Source organism: Leuciscus leuciscus, assembly GCF_965113295.1.
Source record: "Leuciscus leuciscus genome assembly, chromosome: 1".
NCBI classification, from domain to species: Eukaryota; Metazoa; Chordata; class Actinopteri; order Cypriniformes; family Leuciscidae; genus Leuciscus; species Leuciscus leuciscus.
This window is the reverse complement of record NC_138725.1, coordinates 33,420,573-33,441,360: the sequence shown is the minus strand read 5'-3', so window position 1 is coordinate 33,441,360 and position 20,788 is coordinate 33,420,573. Positions and strand designations below refer to the sequence as shown.

Here is a 20,788-nt window from a genome sequence, read left to right as displayed (position 1 = left end):
CACATGCGTATTACGTGTTCAGTCTATAGTGTTTCATCACCATCTAATGGCCTGACAGCAGAATACAGCATTTTTTGCTTTTTTCGCGGATCCGTGTGAATGAGGATCATTTTGACAATGGTGTCGTCTGTACGCGGAAAACTCAAAGGAAAAACTTCTCCGTTTAAGCATATCGTTGTCAACTTGTAAACATACCCTTATAATGCGTCCTCCGAAGGCAACGTTTATCATTTTTCAGACACAGCCGCTGTATTTCTCCCTCACTCTAGTCTTGCAGTGAATTAGCCACAGATGAAACCCATATAATTAAGGAAGAACTGCTTTAGGGAGATTCACCGCTCCCCTGCACCAGACTTGTGTAGCAAAGGTTATTGGGGGTGGACACTTGTGTGTTATTATTACTATGCACACTTTGTGGTTTTGCGCTCATGTGACTTTACAGTGTTGTGGCATTTTTTTTTCTATCAGGTATAGTAACTTTTCTTTTGACCATCGTACCGGTATAGTATCTCTCATGAGTTATTTGTTTTTGTTTTATCAGAAACTGTGGGGAGAGGGTGGTGTTTCCTTTTGAAATACTAAATGTTTATCCCTGTTTTTTTGTTTAGTTAGGGAGTAGAGGGAAGCCTTTTTTTTTTCTTCTTTTTATCGGTCATTTAGTTCCCTTCTTAGTTGTTGGTAACCCCCCTGTTTGTTGTTTTGGCCAGGCCCTCTCCTGAATACATAAATCACTTCCATTTTCTTTTTATAAAAACATAAAATAATAATTACTTTTTTTTTTTTTGCTACAAGTAGTGGGGGGAATCATAAAAATTGTAAAGTTAAAGTTTCCTCTTTTCAGAGGCAAAGCAGTCAGTTGGAATATTATGACAGACAGCAGACGTGATGCATGCTTATAGTTTATTATGTAGATGTATATCCCATTTTCACTGAGGATAAAGAAGACACACTGAGGACGAGAACAGTCTCATGCCCCGGCAGCAGCCAGACTTGAGTCACGGTCCAACAGGTCCATGAGAGAGCGTTTCCCTGGCCTGTTATTTGGTCCATTTTGAAACCATGAACTTAATTTTAGTCCCAACCAGGTTCCTCTCTGTCAAGGGGAGAAACCAAAGACAGACTTTTTTTTTCTTTCTTTTATCATTCGTCAGTTAGAGTAGATGCTTTTATTTAAATATATTAACTGTCTCTCACTATATATCACAGTTACATCAACCCTGTACAAAAATGCAACTTAAAATATCACACATTCACACCAGCCAAAGTAAGCACAGCATGACAGTTACACTCATTACAACTAACACACATATTCTAATTGACCGAATATTAATTAGCCTACCTGTTCACAGTGTTGAAATCCGTAGCGAATTGAAGTGGCTACATGCTCACAGTTATGCGATAATGGCTTCCACCTCCCAGTTTGATGATTTAACTCATTTATTCTCCGTATAATTTCTGCTCTATCACTGATCGGACGGTTATTCCCATTTTCGTCTATGTCAAGGTAGTTGGACACAATATAATTGTTGTTTCCACTTCGACCAAATGCACCAATAGACAACGACCTGGTCATTACGGTACCTATTGAGGTAGAACAGATGGTAAAGAAATATTTCAATTAGTTAGTACATTCATTTCCAATTAAATAATAATGATTTTGGCACATAGGTTTACATTGATTGTCTAGCTCTAAATGTATTCATACACTATTTTTACACAAGGGGTTTTCAAACTTTTTGGTTAATACTGTCTGAGAAAATATGTGATAGCAACTCAGTAATGTTAAATGTGTAAACCAATTATTCAGTTAACTTTGACTGCCCAAAAAATGCATTTTGTAAAACCTTTCTTTCCCTTTCAGATTATCCACAGATTATCCCTGTGAGTTTCTGGGTGTCCCTGGACTACAGTTTGAAAACCCATGCTTACTAGTTATATGGAAAATGTCTTGGTCATTGTTTTTTCCGTTCAGGCCTTCAACAGGACCTAGCCCCACGTACAAAGCCCAGTGGGTGTATAAAGGCTTTCCGTTTATGTGAAATCTAGCAACTGAAATGATATCCCCAAATCTAGACTGAGAAACAGAAGAAAAAAAAAAACATTATTTCAGGCAAAATTATGAATACAAATGTATATCTCAAGGATTTTAGCAGCTAATTCTTGCACACATTTATGTTAGAATTCAAAGATATGTGTGTATATATGTGTGGTCTGCTATCATCTCACTTGTTGAGTCGGAGCAAATGTAGCCCAAAACACGAACAATATCCTTATCATCGTACCAGTGCTTGTCCCTCGCATCATTCACGTTCCTTGAGGCATGTTAATATGACATGTTAAGAATTAGAGCAAGAAAAATTATTAAGTGTCATGTTATATCATTACGGATGATGCTCAGCTAGGAAACATTTGTGTTTACAGCACAGATCATTTGATGAGGCATATACACCTGAAATCATAAGCTTGGTGACCCCCAGTTCAGGAAACCCTGCTCAGATAATGGGCTGGTTCCTCATGACAATAAATCCTTCAAATAAAACTTTCCAAAACCATACCTGTAAGATGCCAGTAGGTGTGCCAGAAACAGACAGGCTGGCAGAGGACAAAAGATGTGAATTGCCGTAGGTCCGACTACTTTTAAGGACATTGCCGTGCAACGTCATCTCTTCAGTTGACTGATAAGAAAATAAGATATATCCACTCTTGTCTAAAATTAATAAATTAAAGTATATTCTCACAGTGCACGCTTCTGTTTGCTTTGTTGTAAAATGTGGTTAATTTTACATGAATATCTTTGGTCCAGCCAACCACAAGATAAATGGCACTAAATGCAAAACTCTACTGAGTGATAGTAATACTGGGCCCCGTTACCAAATTTGCATTTTATATTTGCATTTAAAGGCAACAGTTAAAACATAGTAGCACAATGATAATTTGGTGTGAATGTATATACATTTTGTGGATTTCCACTCGTCTGATAAAAATCAGAAAGAAATATTTAATTATTTTTTTAAATTTATTGTGTTGAAAGATTAAAACATCAACTGAAAATTATATAATGTCTGACATTATATATGCTTATTAAAAACGGAGGGAAGAGAATTAAGGAATTTAGGAGCTGTATTGTTCATTATAGTGTCAAATAAGAAAAAAGTAGAGAATACATTTATGACTCCTTTACTGAACACCACATGCTTACATAATTGAATATTTAGGGCCCGAGCAATGATGGTGAGAGGACCCTATTGTTTTTGCTCCGTTTCTTCTCCTTCTCCTTCTCCTCCTTCTCCTTCTCCTTCTCCTTCTCCTTCTCCAAAGTGAATCGCTTTTTAGAGGGCCTAAACATGCTCGAAAACTCATGAAACTTTGCACGCTTCAGAAGTGGTGAAAATTTACGTGTGATATGGTTTTCAAAATTGGGTGGGGCAAAATGGCTCAATTATTGCCCTTACATTTTGCCCCGGCTCTACGTTTCACGTACAGGTATGAAATTTGGTACATACATGTAATGACCCAATACCTACAAAAAAGTCTCTTGGAGCATAGCCCTAAACACAACAGGAAGTCAGCTATTTTGAACTTCCTCTCAGATTTTGTGCAGTTTTCGCCATTTCCTAATGTTGTACTTTAACAAACTCCTCCTACAGTTTTGATCTGATCCTCTTCAAATTTGGTGAGTGTAATCTTAAGGCCTTTGCGACATTAAATTGTGAAGATCTTGAGTTTTCGTCGAAGGGTGTACCCTCGGCGGCCTGACAAACATACACCCAATTTCGCCCTTTTGGTGATGTATGCATGATCAGATAAGTTCAATATTAATGTTACTTGCAGTTCCGATGTTGCTAGGCAACCATAGACAGTCTGCAGTAACTCAGGCATACAATGTCCAATCTGCCCCAAACTTCACATGTTTGATAAGAGTCCAGTCCTGAACACATGACCATGCACATATTTGGTTATAGCAATAGCGCCACCTGCTGGTAGCAGGAAGTGTGGCAAATACAAATTACTTTGACATAGTCCTCCTATATTTACATACTGCCCACCGTGCTCTGTTTTTCCTAAAGGGTGCGAGGGCCCTTTTCATCACTGCTTACAGCTTTAATTTATACTGTTATTGGATGTATCAAATTAAAATAGCATGATTTCCATGCTACTGATGGAGTTGACACAAATTAAATTATGATATGAATAAATGTAAATATTTTGAAAAACAAAAAACTTTTTCATAAAATAATGTTCCCTTACATGGTTCATTAGCTGAAACCTTTGTCTACAAATATATCAATTCAATTCAAATTTATTTGTATAGCGCTTTTCACAATACATATTGTTTCAAAGCAGCTTTACAGAAAGTGCATTTCAGAAATGTACATAGAAAAATTAGTTAGAAATTAGTTAAAATTAGTCAGTTAGTTAATCATGTATTAATTTAGGGCATAACATATCGCCGCCGTCGAGTCGTCTCTGCACGGCCCAGCCAGCACAGCCATGTGGGGCCCAAATGGGTTTGACCTGGGCTATCTAACTGGAGCCCAGCCAGTTTTGCCCCCAGTTTCCATGTAGGCCCCACATGGGTTTGCCCAGATGAAATTAACACTGCTTAGTGTGCACACTACAGGCTGTTTAATGTAACACTTAATCAGTGTTGGAGGTAATGAGATAATTAAGTGATTGAATAATGATTGTGCATTATTGATGAACACCTGCTGTTAACAAGCAGAATCACTGAAGGAAAGAGAAACACAAGAACTACTTCCAGCCACTGCCTTGGATGAAATCAACTGAAGATAAAATACATCAAATCTCTCAAGATCTGATTAAACAACTGATTAAACAACAAGGAACCCTTACGGAACAAAAATATATGGGAATATACTGCAAAATATTACGTGATATATTATATTTCCATATATGGGAAACTAGTGCTTATATTTTTCAATATTAGTGAATATAAAATATACACAAAATAAGACAAAAATAGCATTACATGTAATATTCACAAAGTTTTATCCTTTATTGTACATATTCTGCACATACATGTTCCCATATACATTTACATTTATTCATTTAGCTGACGCTTTTATCCAAAGCGACTTACAATTGCTATACATGTCAGAGGTCGCACGCCTCTGGAACAACTAGGGGTTAAGTGTCTTGCTCAGGGACACATTGGTGTCTCACAGTGGATTCGAACCCGGGTCTCTCACACCAAAGGCATGTGTCTTATCCATTGCGCCACCACCACATGTTCCCATATAAATGTGATTGTATGTTCACACACATACATATACACACACATTCATGAAATAAGTTAACAACAGATTTCTATTTCCCAGCGTGCTTTGCTTCTGAATGCAGAAACTATTTTAATGCAGAAATGTTCTCCATGAACACCTGCAGTTGCTGATTAACCCTCTGATGGTTTACGGGGTCTTTTTGACCCCAAATGACTTTTGCTCAAATAAAAAAAATGTTCCCTTTGTCCAAATGGTATGAAACCTTCTACGGCTCTCCACACTTTCTAGATCTACAAAAAAAAATTTTATTGGAATGATATCTGTTTTTATGTTAGCGTGACAAAAATTGTGACACTCGTGGTCTTCGGGGTCTCTGGAGACCCCGCAATCAAAATAGACAAAATTCATCATCAAAATCAGAAACAACGCAGAACACATCGACAGAAATGGCACAAATAAAGTGGCACACTTCCACCAATGCAAAAAACATCCACAATGCTAAATTATTTTGCTCACAACACGCGTACGTACACACACACACACACACACACACACACACACACACACACACACACACACACACACACACACACATATAGAGGAATACATTTTTGAGACTATAAAAACTGTTCTCTTATCATTTGTCAAATAAAATCATCCAAAATGCAGTACCACCACAAAAATAAATTGGTGACACTGACACATTGAAAATGTGCACACTCACACACACACACACACACACACACACACACACACACACGCACACACACGCACACACACGCACACACACGCTCACACACGCTCACACACACACAGGAACATTTGTAGGGCTATAATTTGTCAAAATTATGGGGGGGGGGTTCAGTACAAAAAAATGCTAAACTTTGACAAAAATATTTTATTTTTGTTATAATTGTGATTTTATAATATTTAGATATGAATCCAACTGAATCCAACTTGTGAGAAGATATCTTTCAGGTAGTCAAATAGCAAATAGCATATAGTGGAGCTCTATGGCCATCTAGTGGTTAAAGTGATTTTATTTTTATTTTTTAATGTTACATTAAACCATAAATGTTACATTAAACCATTTAAAATGATCCATGTTATCCCCATGAATGAAAGTTAGAAATCTGGGTCTTTTATAAAGTGAATTTTACATCAAATGCTGTTTTTTTGTAAAAAGCTTATTTAAATAAATATTTATTTATTTATTTATTTATAGAAATTTAAAAGATATCATAAATTCTCCAAAAACTGCACAAATGTTGAGTAAAAACATTAACAAACAGAATAAAATTACATTTGTAAAAAAAAAAAACTATTATCTTGTTACAAAATTCAGTAACAAGAACAATAACATTCAATAACAAGAACCTCAAACGAAACATTTTCAATAAGACATCAACATCTAAACCTCTGTTAATTCTCAATAAGATCTTCTGTAGACGTCTGACAGAAATAAAGTCAGTCTGGTTAATAAGTGAAGCTGGTAATGCTGTTTGTGGAGTTGTTTAATCAGATCTTGAGAGAGTTAATGTATTTTATCTTCAGTTCATCTAAGACTGTGTCTGAAGAAAGTTGTAGTTTGTGTTCTTATTTGTCTTTCAAACGCACATATAGACTAAACGCATAATACACATGTGCACGCCGTCACAGATTCGCGTTTTTGAAGTTTACACGGAGATGATAACGGTACATGTTTTCAAAGTTTGCGTCCTAAAGCCACAAAAACACCGTTGTCCTGTAAATGAACAGCCAGAACATGCGTATAAAAAGTAGGTCTTCATCATGAATGCTCAATCATCACTTGCCTTGTTAATTTAATTTAACACTACAACTCCATTGTACAGTTGGAGCTGAACTCTGCAGTTGCAGTCCCCTGATACAGACATCTGATGAGAGAGGTATTTCACTATCATTCAGAAGAGTTTTACATTTAGAGGTATCTATCTTGAGGTTGGACCAAATTGCACTATCAAAATGAACCAATAAATGCAAATGATCCAATAAAAAAACCAATAAACACAGGCAACCGTCGTTTTCTCATTTTCTTATCAGTCAACCGAAGAAGTGACGTTGCATGACTATGTCCTTAAAAGTAGTCCAACCTACAGCAATTTACAAGTCATCTCCACTTACAGCACATACTGGCTGGCATCTTAAAGGTAAGTTTTCAAGATAGTTGTGTCTTTGTTCTCAGGAACAATACAAAATTGTTCATATGAATGCTGTAAATAGTGCCAAAATAGTACCAGTCCTCTGTTCTGTGATTCAAAAGTCGTTCCTTAACATGAAATTCTGTGCCTCAAGGAATTTGGATTCAGCAAAGGACCAGCACTGGTATGATAATGGCATTGTTGGTAAAAGTATTTTTAGCTATGTTTGCTCTTCAACTGGCTCCTCCTGTTCTTTGCCAAGCCCAACTAAAGGTTTGTAAGAAGTTAGCCAGACCACACAAATACAGACACTTTTTAATGTGAACTTTCTAACATAAATGTGTAAAAGGATTAGCAGTTAAAATCCTTGAACACAGAGAAATTTACATTCATATTTTTGCCTAAAACATAATGTTAATTTGTTATGTCTTTCAGTTTAATTTTGGAGATCTAATTTCAATTGAGTTTCCCTCTGCGGGTAAACATCTGCCCATCTACATCCATTGGTCTGTATACGTGGGGAAGGGAAAGGTTGAAGGGCTGAAAGAAAAATTAGATGATGAGGACATTTTCTATGCATATGGTAAAGAGACATAATTATTCAAGACTGCATGATTTCATTTACAGTGTCAAAACTGTTTTATGCTTAAATTTTGAGCAATATTTTACATGAACTCCACAAGCGTCCTTCGAATAGCAGCCCTTAATTGGTGCTTCGTGGACATACTTGGGCACGAAGGTCTTAAGTGTTCCCAAATAAAATAAAAAAATCATATCACTATCTTCGATAAAATAAAAAAAGGTTTTTTTTTTTTTTTTTTACTTCAGGAAGAGAGCCAAAACTTTAAAATTGGTGACTTTGGTAACATCTGGTGACATATGATGATATAAAAATAGCAAAAAAGTACAAATATCAATAGCCTCAGATGGCTGTAGTGCTCAATGGCTGCTTATAGGCTGAAATCTATAAATCATTGTTGTAACAAACTTAACTTCTTAATTTTTATATTTTATCACAAGTTAAAAGTGTAATAATAAAAAAAACATAAAAAAAAAAAAACATTTGTGTTTGGTGAGAATACAAAGATGCCAAAATATGCTTGCAATAAAGACAAATATAACCATGCTATAAGGAAAATACAAAATAGGAGACGGAGTAATTATTTATTTCTAACAAAAACCATCCAATTTCAATAATAAAAGTACTGAACAGGTAAGAATAAACAATAAACGTAACAATAATTTATTAAAGCAAATGGTAACAAACATATAAGAATAAACAATGCAGTGTGTGTGTGTGTGTGTGTGTGTGTGTGTGTGTGTGTGTGTGTGTGTGTGTGTGTGTGTGTGTGTGTGTGTGTGTGTGTGTGTGTGTGTGTGTGTGTTTTGCACAGTGGTTGACTGGCACATTTTTTAAAAAGTGTGTGTGTGTGTGTGTGTGTGTGTGTGTGTGTGTGTGTGTGTGTGTGTGTGTGTGTGTGTGTGTGTGTGTGTGTGTGTGTGTGTGTGTGTGTGTGTGTGTGTGTGTGTGTGTGTGTGTGTGTGTGTGTGTGTGTGTGTGTGTGTGTGTGTGTGTGTGTGTGTGTGTGTGTGTGTGTGTGTGTGTGTGTGTGTGTGTGTGAAAGAGTGTGAGTGTTTGCCACATTGAAAATGTTAAAAGCTCATCCCTTCATTTATGATCTGTATTGTGTTGGATTTATTGATTTTTATTGGACAAATACAAAAATGCTCTGAATTATAGTATTTCCCATTCATTTCCGATGGGTGCCCACTTTTGTCCATGAAGGACCAATTAAGGAAGGTTTTTTTTTTTTACATTGTTGAATCAAGTCCATTTGTGTGTGTGTGTGTGTGTGTGTGTGTGTTTGTGTGTTTGTTTGTTTAGGAAACTAATATATATAAATATATATATTTTTATATATATATTTGTCCCGATGGCATTTGAGGGTTAAACTACAACAGAACACTTTTCCTGACAGAAAGAACTAATGGCCCTGAACCTCTGATTCTCTACCAATAGGAGGCGAACTATCCGAGAAACCAGTCTGTGTATTTGATACATTGAGTAAACTCTCTGATAAGCCTGAGGTGTTTAACTACTTGGACAAGGACAAAAGCGGGAAAGGATACACCCCTATAAATAAAAATGATATGATAAAGGAAATTGTGGAGTTACACAAAAACTGTGTGTGGTGGGACCCAATCACGAACAACTGTGAACATGTACTCGCCTATGTGCGCTACGGAAAAAAACTGCTTCCCAAGGTACTAAGTGTGTGATCAAAACTGAAATGTGTTTGTGGAATGTTTTACACAGATAAATGTCAAATAATAAATATAATAATATTCTAATAAAAAATATAATAAATATAATATTAATAATAATAATAAAATATTCCATAAAATAACATTTATACATGTTTTCTTTATGCAGTGCAAGTAAGGACAGTAAACAGAAGACTGAACACTCTCTCTTCATGGCTTGAGGACGACGCGACCAGTTCAGCTCAAGTTGGGCATTGAGACAGCAGTTTCTTTAACTTAAAGGGGTTTCTTTAAATCTGTCTTCTTCATCATCAGTTTGAATGTGATTAATATTAAACTATAAGCATGCATTTGTATCTGCTGTCTGTCATCATTTTTCAAATGTTAAAAATGCAGCATGGCTAAGCTGTAAACGCACCTTTTAAAGTTGCATCCCTGCTTGTGTCTGTATGAAGAGTGAAATGTAATGATACCCATCAAACCTTCCCATAACCTTAGTGTATGTTTCACACTTGGCTATTTCTTTGGGAACTGATTCCTCTGGAACTGTTCTATGAATGCTGTTTTATTTATCTGTGTATAAGTTGCAGTAAGGTGAGGTTGAAGGGAAAGAGAATCAACCAAAACAGATTGAGATCAAATAATTGATGGCAGTTATTTGTGTATTAATATTTCTACATGTGATAATGAGAATTGATGTAAATAATGGTGAACTAATCCTGTGCCATCTGGTGATGTTTATGAAGAAGCTGCAGCCCAGCTAATAGATTATAAAATAATCTGTGATTTTAAACACTCTATTACTTACTAGAATAATTGAACTATAATATACTACCCACATAGCAACATTGTGTCGGCCCAGATCCGGCCTACATCTGGCACACGTGGAAAGATGATCTGGCCCACATGCAGCGTGGAATTACGGCACTTGGGTGGGCACTACGGCACTCCTGTTTGCCAGATCTGGGCCACAAGCAGGCCATGGCAATGCCACATGTCAGCCAAGAGCAAAGAAATAAACCAGAACTGGACCTTATCTGAGCCACAAAATCTGTGTATATTAAATATGGAGTCATCTCAGCCTTAATAAGCCTGTTAACAAGCAGAATCACTGAAGAAAAGAAGAGAACAGAAAAAGAGACGAGCAGAAACACAAGAACTACAACTGACTTCAGCCACAGTCTTAGATGAAATCAACTGAAGAGAAAAGAAGACATTAAATCTGTGAAGATCTCAGCAGAGGAGGATTAAACAACTCCACAAACAGCATTACCAGCTTCACTTATTACTAACCAGACTGACTTTATTTCTGTCAGACGTCTACAGAAGTTTTATTGAGAATTAACAGAGGTTTAACTCTAATGCTTCATTTGAAGTCACCATAATAGTGGTTAGTGTTTCCATTAGTTGGGCTCTTAACTCTTATTATATCTTTTGTCTTCTTTGGCGGCTGTGACAGTGTGTTTGTCAAAAACATTTGCAGCAGCAAAGAAAGCTAAAGTGAACTGATATCAGGTGATGATGGTTACCTGTTGATGGATTTATAATCATCACAAAATAACCTGTTTCACTGAGTTAATTTGAATCTACGTTTGAACAAGTTCATTAGCTTCTTCGATCGCGTTTAAAAATAAAACAACCGCGTTGTTCATTTTAGATGCAGAAACAATAGCGTTATAACCATACATTGCCAACCGCTAAAGCACATTCCTCTACACTGAATTTACACAAAATCTTAATCCCATGACGCCGAGTTAGACCATCACTACTCGTAACACCTGAAGCAGCCATGCTTCCCGGCATAAAGACGCTGGGAGCAGACTCCCACAACTTTCTCTAAAGAAAACTACTCCTCATACACAAAATAACACACAAAAAACATAAACAAACAAACAAAACACAAAAAAAGTTAGAAAACACACTCAGGTGTCACTCACCACGCACTCTTCTCACTCACTCCGCAAACGCTCGCACATGTGAGAGTAAGAGTGTGTGTGTGTGTGTGTGTGTGTGTGTGTGTGTGTGTGTGTGTGTGTGTGTGTGTGTGAGAGAGAGAGACTAGAGTGAGTGAGTGAGTGAGTGAGAGTAAGAGTGTGTGTGTGTGTGTGTGTGAGAGAGAGAGAGAGAGAGAGAGAGTGAGTGAGTGAGAGTAAGTGTGTGTGTGTGTGTGTGTGTGTGTGTGTGTGTGTGTGTGTGTGTGTGTGTGTGTGTGTGTGTGTGTGTGGTTGTGTGGGTACAATGAGCAAAGGAAATGCATTATGTTTCTTGTAAGTGTCTGTGCTTATTTCAAAGAATATATAATTTGTTAATGTGGATTTAAAAACTCTGAGGCTCTGTCTGGACCAAGCGTGCCGCACAAGCCCTGAAAAGTGAAGCCAAAACGTTTCGATCGCCCCCTGGTGACTGGTCCTAGTATAGGTCATAAGCCCCGCCTCCCCGTGTTATTCAACGGGACGTGAGACCAACTAAACAATTAAATTACACTTCAAATATCTTTTTTCCAAAGGTGGTTTCTTTCATTTGCTGTCGTTTTTATCACGCTGATGTAAGTTCAAGTGTCTGTTTCAAAAATAAAATTTTTTTAGTTAGTTACGTGATGCGGTGGTGTAACGTCATGATTGACAGCTGTGATTGACAGGTTCTCTGAGCGAAGTAGTCACTGAAGCACCAACGGACATTTTTTCGGGATCTTCGGAGGACTGAGGAGATTGTATTTACTTTATTTTAACAAGCCTCTTGTCGTACTGCAATCAATTTTGACACGACTACTGATTTCTGCTGGGGGGGTGGGGGGGATGCACGACTACTGATTTCTGCTAGTCGATTTCTTATCAAAACAATACTCGAGTTACTCGACTACTCGTGGTTCATGCTACTGTAAATGAAAAGACATGAAATAGCTAGATCTTATCAATAAACATTTATTAATTCATAGCCTAATGTAACAATTACATAAGTAAACTCTCAAAACATTATAATTATGACATTTCATTTTTAAATTTTCATGTAACAGTCTAAAGCTAAATAAATAGCTGTTCTTGCCTTTCATTTCAGACGTCTGCTTCTAGGGGCCGTTCACATATCGCATCTTTTTCGCGCTCAAGGTCGTTATTTCAACCGTAGGCGCGCGGCCGCGGCGAGCACGCTCATAATGGAAGCAACGTGGTGCGCTAGTTTTTCCAGGCGGGTTTTTCCTTCTCATCTCCAGAAATATATCTGGGCAATTCTTAGACTACGGGCACTTTCATGTCCTTTGATCATATTTTATAAAAAACATTTAATTTTGAAAAATTAACACTTTCATAGTTAAATTTACAATGAAAGTACTTTAGGAACTTTTTACCGGTAGTCTACGATGATTTTTTACCTTTTTAAACATCATTATACATGCAAATATTGCTTTTTTGTGCTTGTCCCACACCCAGACTTCTGATCTTCAATAATGAAAAAGAAGTGTAAAAAAAATATTTATCAAATTTTTTTTAATATGACTGAATAAAGTATCAGTAAAAGAATCAAAACATAATTGAGGTATTTAAGGTCAGACAACTATTAATGTGATTTTATATACAAAATGTAGTTGTCCCACAGTATTGCTAATTTCCACCACAACACTGTAATGTCCCTTTAAAAAGTTTTTTTGAAAGATTGTTTGGATAGTTTCTATGGAGATGAACAATGACATCACAGCACATGTCTGACATGGAGGAGATTTTAAATTTATTCAGCAACTTGGAGAAGAAAACTCAAGGTAAATGTTGCTTGAAATGAAAATATTTTTATTGTATGTCCTTTCCAAACATGACGTAACAATAAATGAGTTTGTAAATACATTGATTTTTTTAACACAAATAGATGTATTTTGCATGCATGCAATGCTAACTACCAATTCATAGCTAATCTGTAATACTAGCTTGGATTTTTTTACAAAATACTGTAGGATTGTCATTTCCACCACCGTCATTTCCACCACATTACCTTCTTGGGTGGAAATGACAAAGGTGAGGTGGAAATTACATTATGCTTACAAGGTGCAATTCATAGATTGAGTGGCTGCATATGAATATTTTATTATTATTATTAGATAATAACTTATCTTTTTAATAAAGTTTTATTACAATTAGAATGTTACAATTACAATTTATGCGTAACTTACATTTTTTTGTGACTATTTGTGGTTAAAGTTGTTTACAGTAAGACTGTAACTGTTCATCTGGTTATGGAACCAAACAGACTAATGGATAATGATTTGTTAAATGGGTTTCAAATAAATGTTTTCTGTTATTCTACATGGACGTCCATTCATTGTCATTTCCACAACACCCAGTCATTTCCACCACCTCATAACTTTTTAGAAAATGTACAAAATTCGAATCACTCATTAAAAATGTCTGCATAGTTTATGGGATAATGTTCCACTTAATGTAATAACACAAGTAGTTATTTTTCTGAAATGTATCTAGCCAATGCAATATTATATTTCAGGTTGTGGTGGATGTAAGCTTTGTGTTTGGGCCTCATGACAATTAATTTACTTAATCCACAAATCTATGGTAATTGCAATATAGGTATAAATTGGTAAAACTATGTGTGAAAGTGCTCTTACACTGTTAAGAAATTATGTATATCATAATAATTTTAAATAATAATCAAATATTTACATGTGATGGAAATGACATTTGTTCAGTGCGGATCGGAAAATATGTCAAAAAACACCAATTTGTCTTATAATGTAAGTGCGTTCTCTTATGGATCATTAAACTAGACTAGTTATATTTAACTGTTAGACTGTGACAATTTTGATTTGAACACTTTTTTTTACCTCAAGTTCACAAGGCCAAAAGTGCCCGTAGTTGAAGAACCACCCATCTAGTAGTAAAGCTAATGCGAGGGCTAGAAATCAATTAATCCTTTGCTGATACTTCTTCGTCATCATCATGGAGAGCGCAGTTTGGTTGCATAGCAACGACAGACGCCATGGGAGCGCAAGCGTTTGGTCTGAAACGGCCATAGAAACGGCGCCCAGTGACGGATGGTGTAGCAATATTGTTGTCCGGGTGGAAATCGGGAGAAATTCGGGAGAAAGGTCGGTCCGGGAAATTTTCGGGAGGGGCTTTGAAATTCGGGAGTCTCCCGGAAAAATCGGGAGGGTTGGCATGTGTGCCCTGTGTGCATTCTGCGAGAGTGAGGGCGGAGCGCTGATTTCGCGGCTTTACTTCCTGCTCACTACTGCGCAGGTCTGGTCCCGAAATCGCTACTGCGCAGACTCAAGTTCCAATATGTCAGCGCCATATCGGGACTCTGGCGGCTTCAGTTCTCATCATAGACAGTATAAGAAATGGACAGAGTCATCTCATTGGAACTCAATTGAGGCAAGTGAAGCCCATTTTCAGCGATTTTTTAGGACTTCCGTTCCTGACGCGCAGACTCAAACTGAGCTTGACGACGTAGATGTGACGTGAGCAACCCGTCTGTCTTCTAGTGGCTGTGGCATGAGAAATATGAATCATTCCCTTCCGAAACTTGCAGAGACGGAGATCGTGAGTAGGAGGTGTCCATGAGCTAGGAGCAGGAGAAACTTTTGCTAGGTATTCTGATTAATTATTTTGTCATTTTGCCTCCACGTCTCCCCGATTGCCCGCGAGCTTCTCCTCCTGTCCATACGGTAATCTCTCTACTGTGCGACAGAGAGTCGTGTGGTTATGACGCAATCGTTAGCCTACTTTTACAAAAACTGTTTTTACGGGGCCATAACGTAAGATACAAGGTAATGGAGCATTTTATACATTGTCGTGTTTCTTTAGAAATAAATAATGGACAAATGGAGTCTTTAAACGCCTCAGATGTAAAGTTATTCGCTGTCAAAGTGACACCAAAATGAATGGGAGTCAATGGGATGCTAACAGCAGGTGAAGTTCTGCTACAAGATGGTGACACGCGGCCGGCTTCAACTTCCGGTCGACATCCTTCCCGCTTGGTTCTCATCAATGGAAGAGAGCGAAGGCCGAAGGGGCGTCGTCCATCTTTTTTTACAGTCTATGGTCTGGACATGCATAGTTCATTTTCTTTGAACAATTATATATTAAACATGTTTCTTGTGGTCTGAGTATATATTTATGCAATAATTTGTTATATATTTTTTTTAACATTTGAAAACACACACTGGGTTCCAAATGTATTATCAGGTCAGTATAACAATTTGAGTGTAAGAGAATTTTGATCAACCATGATCAACCATGGGGTGTCAAAAGTTTCTTCTTTTTTTAGTTCAGAATCTGTAAATTCTTAAACTCTAAACAAAACTATGTTCATGTATTTCCACAGTGTATAAAGCGTGGTAATGTAACTCTGCTGTGGGGTCTTTCTGTAGAATCTGAACTCAGTTCAGGAGGAAGTAAAATATCACAGAACAGCAGAGAAACAAGAAGCTCTGAGAGACTTTCTGTACAGCGTTACACAGATTCCCCTCACAATATGTGACATTAGCATCAGGTCCAAACATCCCTGACAACCCGCATGCAAATTCAGATGCACATCCTTTCATCACTGATGATTGTGGAAAAGGTCCTGTAAAAAATAAAGGTGCTGTTATATATATAAAACAAAATCATAAACGAAAGAAAAACTGAAGTGTCGTAGCAACGCTCGTGTCATGTCTGGAATCACTGTATAAAGTAAAGTATCTGATATACAGAAATAAATCATATTTGATGGCAATACAGGATTAAATAAATATTTAATTATCTTCCTCCATCACTTAATTATTACCGTTTGCAGTAAAGCAGTGATTCTCATTCCCCAAACAACCCACTGTCTGTGAGCATCCTTCCCAGTCACAAGAGTAACATTTCTTCCCATTGGGTTGAGAGTTCAAGTCTGTGAAAGAAATTAAAGAGCATTTTCATTTCTGTGAAACACTGGAATCAAACAACAATTCCTCAGTTGTGGATCATAAATGAGCATTACAATAGAAAATTAAAGCTGCAAGCAGCGATGAAAGGGCCCTCGCACCCGTGCCATCGTCACTCGTTGGCTTTAGGAAGACAGAGCATGGTTGGGCAATGTGCATTTAAGGAGGTATACAGTATATAGTAGTTGCTAGCATGTTTAGTATGTTTTTAGCATGCTTAGTACACAATAGGTATGTGGTTAGTACTGCATTACTGTGTTAACCAGTTCAGTTTCTGTTGGCAGTAGGTGGGGTTATATATCTGAATATTGCTTTGTAGATGTGTTCAGTGCAGGACTTTTATCAAGTATGTGAAGTTTGGGGCAGATTGGATATTGTATGTTTGAGTTACAGCAAATTCATATTTAATTGTAGTAATAGTATGGTTTAGTACTTATAGTGTTTACTAGTATGTTTTAGCATGTTTCTAGTATGTTGGTAGGATGTTAAGCACCTACTGGCATTTTTTTTTATATGTTATTAGGAGTCCACAACAGTGTTTAACATGTCACTTCCTGTTGCCAGCAGGTGGCGCATTGACTGTAACTGAATATGAGCATTGTCATGTGTTCAAGACAGAACGCTTATCAAAAGTGTGAAGTTTGGCGCAGATTGGACATTGCCTTCTTGAGTAACAACAACATCCTGTTTCATTATATTAGCATGCTTTAGCACTTAGCTTAGTATTGCTAGCATGTTTTAACATGTTTCTAGCATGTTTAGAAGTCAATGGTATTTTTAACATGTTGCTAGAACGGCATCAACGTGTTAAACATGACACTTCCTGTTACCAGTAGGTGGCACTATTACTATAACTGAATATTCTCATGTAGATGTGTTCAGGCCATGACTCTTATCAAACGTGTGAAGTTTGGGGCAGACTGGACATTCCGTGCCTGTGTTACAGCAAATTCCTATTTAATTGCAGTATTAGCATGCTTTAGCACTAAGCTAAGTGTTTGCTAGCATTTTTTAACATGTTTCTAGTATGTTGTTAGCATGTTTAGCACATGCTGGAACTTTTTTATATGTTATTAGGAGTCCACAACAGTGTTTAACATGTCACTTCCTGTTGCCAGCAGGTGGCGCTATGACTGTAACTGAATATGAGCATGGTCATGTGTTCAGGACAGAACGCTTATCAAAAGAGTGAAGTTTGGCGCAGATTGGACATTGCCTTCTTGAGTAACAACAACATCCTGTTTCATTGAATTAACATGCTTTAGCACTTAGCTAAGTTTTGCTAGCATGTTTTAACATGTTTCTAGCATGTTTAGAAGTCAATGGCATTTTTAACATGTTGCTAGAACGGCATCAACGTGTTAAACATGACACTTCCTGTTACCAGTAGGTGGCGCTATTACTATAACTGAATATTCTCATGTAGATGTGTTCAGGCCATGACTCTTATCAAACGTGTGACGTTTGGGGCAGACTGGACATTCCGTGCCTGTGTTTCAGCAAATTCCTATTTAATTGCAGTATTAGCATGCTTAAGCACTAAGCTAAGTGTTTGCTAGCATGTTTTAACATGTTTCTAGTATGTTGTTAGCATGTTTAGCACATGCTGGAACTTTTTTATATGTTATTAGGAGTCCACAACAGTGTTTAACATGTCACTTCCTGTTGCCAGCAGGTGGCGCTATGACTGTAACTGAATATGAGCATGGTCATGTGTCCAGGACAGAACGCTTATCAAAAGTGTGAAGTTTGGCGCAGATTGGACATTGCCTTCTTGAGTAACAACAACATCCTGTTTCATTGAATTAGCATGCTTTAGCACTTAGCTAAGTATTGCTAGCATGTTTTAACATGTTTCTAGCATGTTTAGAAGTCAATGGCATTTTTAACATGTTGCTAGAATGGCATCAACGTGTTAAACATGACACTTCCTGTTACCAGTAGGTGGCGCTATTACTATAACTGAATATTCTCATGTAGATGTGTTCAGGACAGAACGATTATCAAAAGTGTGAAGTTTGGGGCAGATTGGACATTCCATGCCTGAGTTACAGCAAATTCCTATTTAATTGCAAAAATAGCATGCTTTAGCACTTAGCTAAGAGTTTGCTAGCATGTTTTAGCATGCTTCTAGTATGTTGTTAGCATGTTTAGCACTTGCTGGCACTTTTTTATATGTTATTAGGAGTCCATAACAGTGTTAAACATGTCACTTCCTGTTGCCAGCAGGTGGCGCTATGACTATAACTGAATATGAGCATGGTCATGTGTTCAGGACAGAACGCTTATCAAACGTGTGAAGTTCGGGGCAGATTGGACATTCCATGCCTGAGTTACAGCAACTTCCTGTTTCATGGCGAAACATCGAAATTTGTCAGGCCGCCGAGGACCCGCCCTTCGACGAAAACTCAAGATCTTCGCAATTTAACGTCGCAAAGGCCTTAAGATTACACTCACCAAATTTGAAGATGATCAGATTAAAACTGTAGGAGGAGTTCGTTAAAGTACGAGGCATGAAAATGGCAAAAACTGCACAAAAATCTGAGAGGAAGTTCAAAATGGCTGACTTCCTGTTGTGTTTAGGGCTATGCTCCAAGAGACTTTTTTGTAGGTATTAGGTGATTACATGTATGTACCGAATTTCGTGCACGTACGTGGAACGTTGCGGGAGGCGCACTCCGTTGAACTTTTATAGGTGGCGCTATCGAGCCATTTTGCCCCGTCCAATTCTGAAACCTATATCAGATGTAAATTTTCGCCAGTTCTGACGCGTGTGCAAAGTTTTGTGAGTTTTCGAGCATGTTTAGGCCCTCAAAAATGCAATTAAATGCGGAGAAGAATAATAATAATAAACAGAGCAATTCCAAGAGGGTCCTCACACCATCGGTGCTCGGGCCCTAATAAAATATTTGAAAGTGCAAAGGCAGCGTTCTAGTTGAAAAATATTAAATTATGAAACTTATACAAACTGGTTCTTGTGTGATATGAGTAAAATATCTGTTGGCTGGAAAGGGTTCTGTTTCGAGAACCAGAACTAGTAGGTACACTTAAATGGGCATTAGTTCATGACTAAAGAAGCATACCTGGGGCAGGGCTGTCATTGCACATGTCGGTGTCGCAGCACTGGACTGAATATTCCATTCTGATGGGTGTTGCAGTAATAGACCAGCTTTTACATTCACTTGCTCTAACACAATCTTCTTCAATAGTTTCGTGCTTTCCGCCAGCTAAATACAAAACAGGAAACAAAAGAATGAAGTTATTACACAAATGTGATACCAACTTTATTTAAAGTTTATTGTTTTTGTATTGAACTTCATTCATTACAAACCCAAAAAGAGACATTTTTCAGATGACTTTTACAAATCCAAGTTCTTTAGTTTATATCCTGAATACTGTGTGTGTGTCTGTATGTCTGTTATTCGCATATCTCTCGAACCGCTAGTCAAACTCGACAGGTGTCTCGCTATGGGCACGAGTAAGTGCAGTGCCAAGTTTGACGTTGTTTGGATGTGAAATGCAAAATATATCGTTAAATATATCAGTAAAATAAGCCCCAAGAAGGTTGTGGTTTAAAAATAAACATTCTGACATAAACACTCAGTCAGCTACACTGTTTACTTCTGAATATTATAGTTTGGTTCCAAAACGTGATAAATCTGTTTTGATTAATTTGAGTAAAAATTGTGTTTTCTTTATCAAGAAAGTGGCAAGATGAAAACCACTATTTTCTGTTTCAAACTTTCACATAGCACCTTAGGATATAATAACATAAAAAAATTCAAATCCAGATTTTGATTTTCAAAGATTTATTATAAAAACGGATATTTTGTTCCCAAAAATGCAATACATGACACTTTCTTTTCCAAAATGCAATTAATCCATTGAATCAATATAAAAGTTATTTTTCATATTGAAACTGTTGAAAATACACAACAAAGTAAGTTGATCCACATATGACAGCCTCTGAACTCGGTCAATACTGGACTAAACATACATTCAATCTAGCCTGGTTCTACCAGACTCTGCAACTCAAACTAGCGCACAACCTCAATAGGCTTGTTTGAGATGAGCAAAATCTGCACAGAACCGATCACCGGTGATCAGCGCGAGATGCATGCCGGTTAGAAATGTGTCCGAGTGCGGTCCGCCTTGCCCTGATGTCATGCTGACGTGACGTATGTCGAAAAACTCTCGCGAGCGCAAGGCGCACG

The 20,788-nt window shown here is 37.3% G+C and overlaps 1 protein-coding gene and 2 long non-coding RNA genes across 4 annotated transcripts; 1 reads left to right on the top strand and 2 right to left on the bottom strand.

Annotated features, from left to right (window-relative positions):
* Positions 1-889: 889 nt before the first annotated feature.
* On the bottom strand, positions 890-2,595 carry LOC309478153. Of its 2 annotated transcripts, none has more exons than XR_014198836.1 (5): positions 2,556-2,595; positions 2,227-2,312; positions 1,930-2,074; positions 1,340-1,581; positions 890-1,093 (listed from the first exon to the last, which is right to left on the bottom strand). It is a non-coding gene; the product is annotated as an uncharacterized lncRNA (long non-coding RNA). The 2 variants fall into 2 exon arrangements; XR_014198837.1 differs by having other exon boundaries at positions 2,450-2,571.
* Positions 2,596-7,311: 4,716 nt separating this feature from the next.
* Positions 7,312-10,018, top strand: LOC309478031 (phospholipase A and acyltransferase 3-like). Its single transcript, XM_082141525.1, has 5 exons — positions 7,312-7,408; positions 7,554-7,672; positions 7,835-7,982; positions 9,420-9,664; positions 9,834-10,018. Exons 1-5 carry the CDS (start codon positions 7,324-7,326, stop codon positions 9,840-9,842), a joined length of 606 nt encoding a protein of 201 aa, XP_081997651.1. The 5' UTR covers positions 7,312-7,323; the 3' UTR covers positions 9,843-10,018.
* Positions 10,019-15,897: 5,879 nt separating this feature from the next.
* LOC309478164 lies at positions 15,898-19,826 on the bottom strand. The gene is made up of 3 exons (XR_014198840.1): positions 19,658-19,826; positions 16,433-16,540; positions 15,898-16,231 (listed from the first exon to the last, which is right to left on the bottom strand). It is a non-coding gene; the product is annotated as an uncharacterized lncRNA (long non-coding RNA).
* Positions 19,827-20,788: the final 962 nt, after the last annotated feature.

Bases quoted from the DNA above. Each gene is read 5' to 3' on its own strand.
- LOC309478031 (XM_082141525.1), top strand. From the start codon at position 7,324: ATGACTATGTCCTTAAAAGTAGTCCAACCTACAGCAATTTACAAGTCA. The intron at 7,409-7,553 runs GTAAGTTTTCAA...CTGTGCCTCAAG, and splicing joins TACTGGCTGGCATCTTAAAG to GAATTTGGATTCAGCAAAGG. The intron at 7,673-7,834 runs GTTTGTAAGAAG...TATGTCTTTCAG, and splicing joins TTTGCCAAGCCCAACTAAAG to TTTAATTTTGGAGATCTAAT.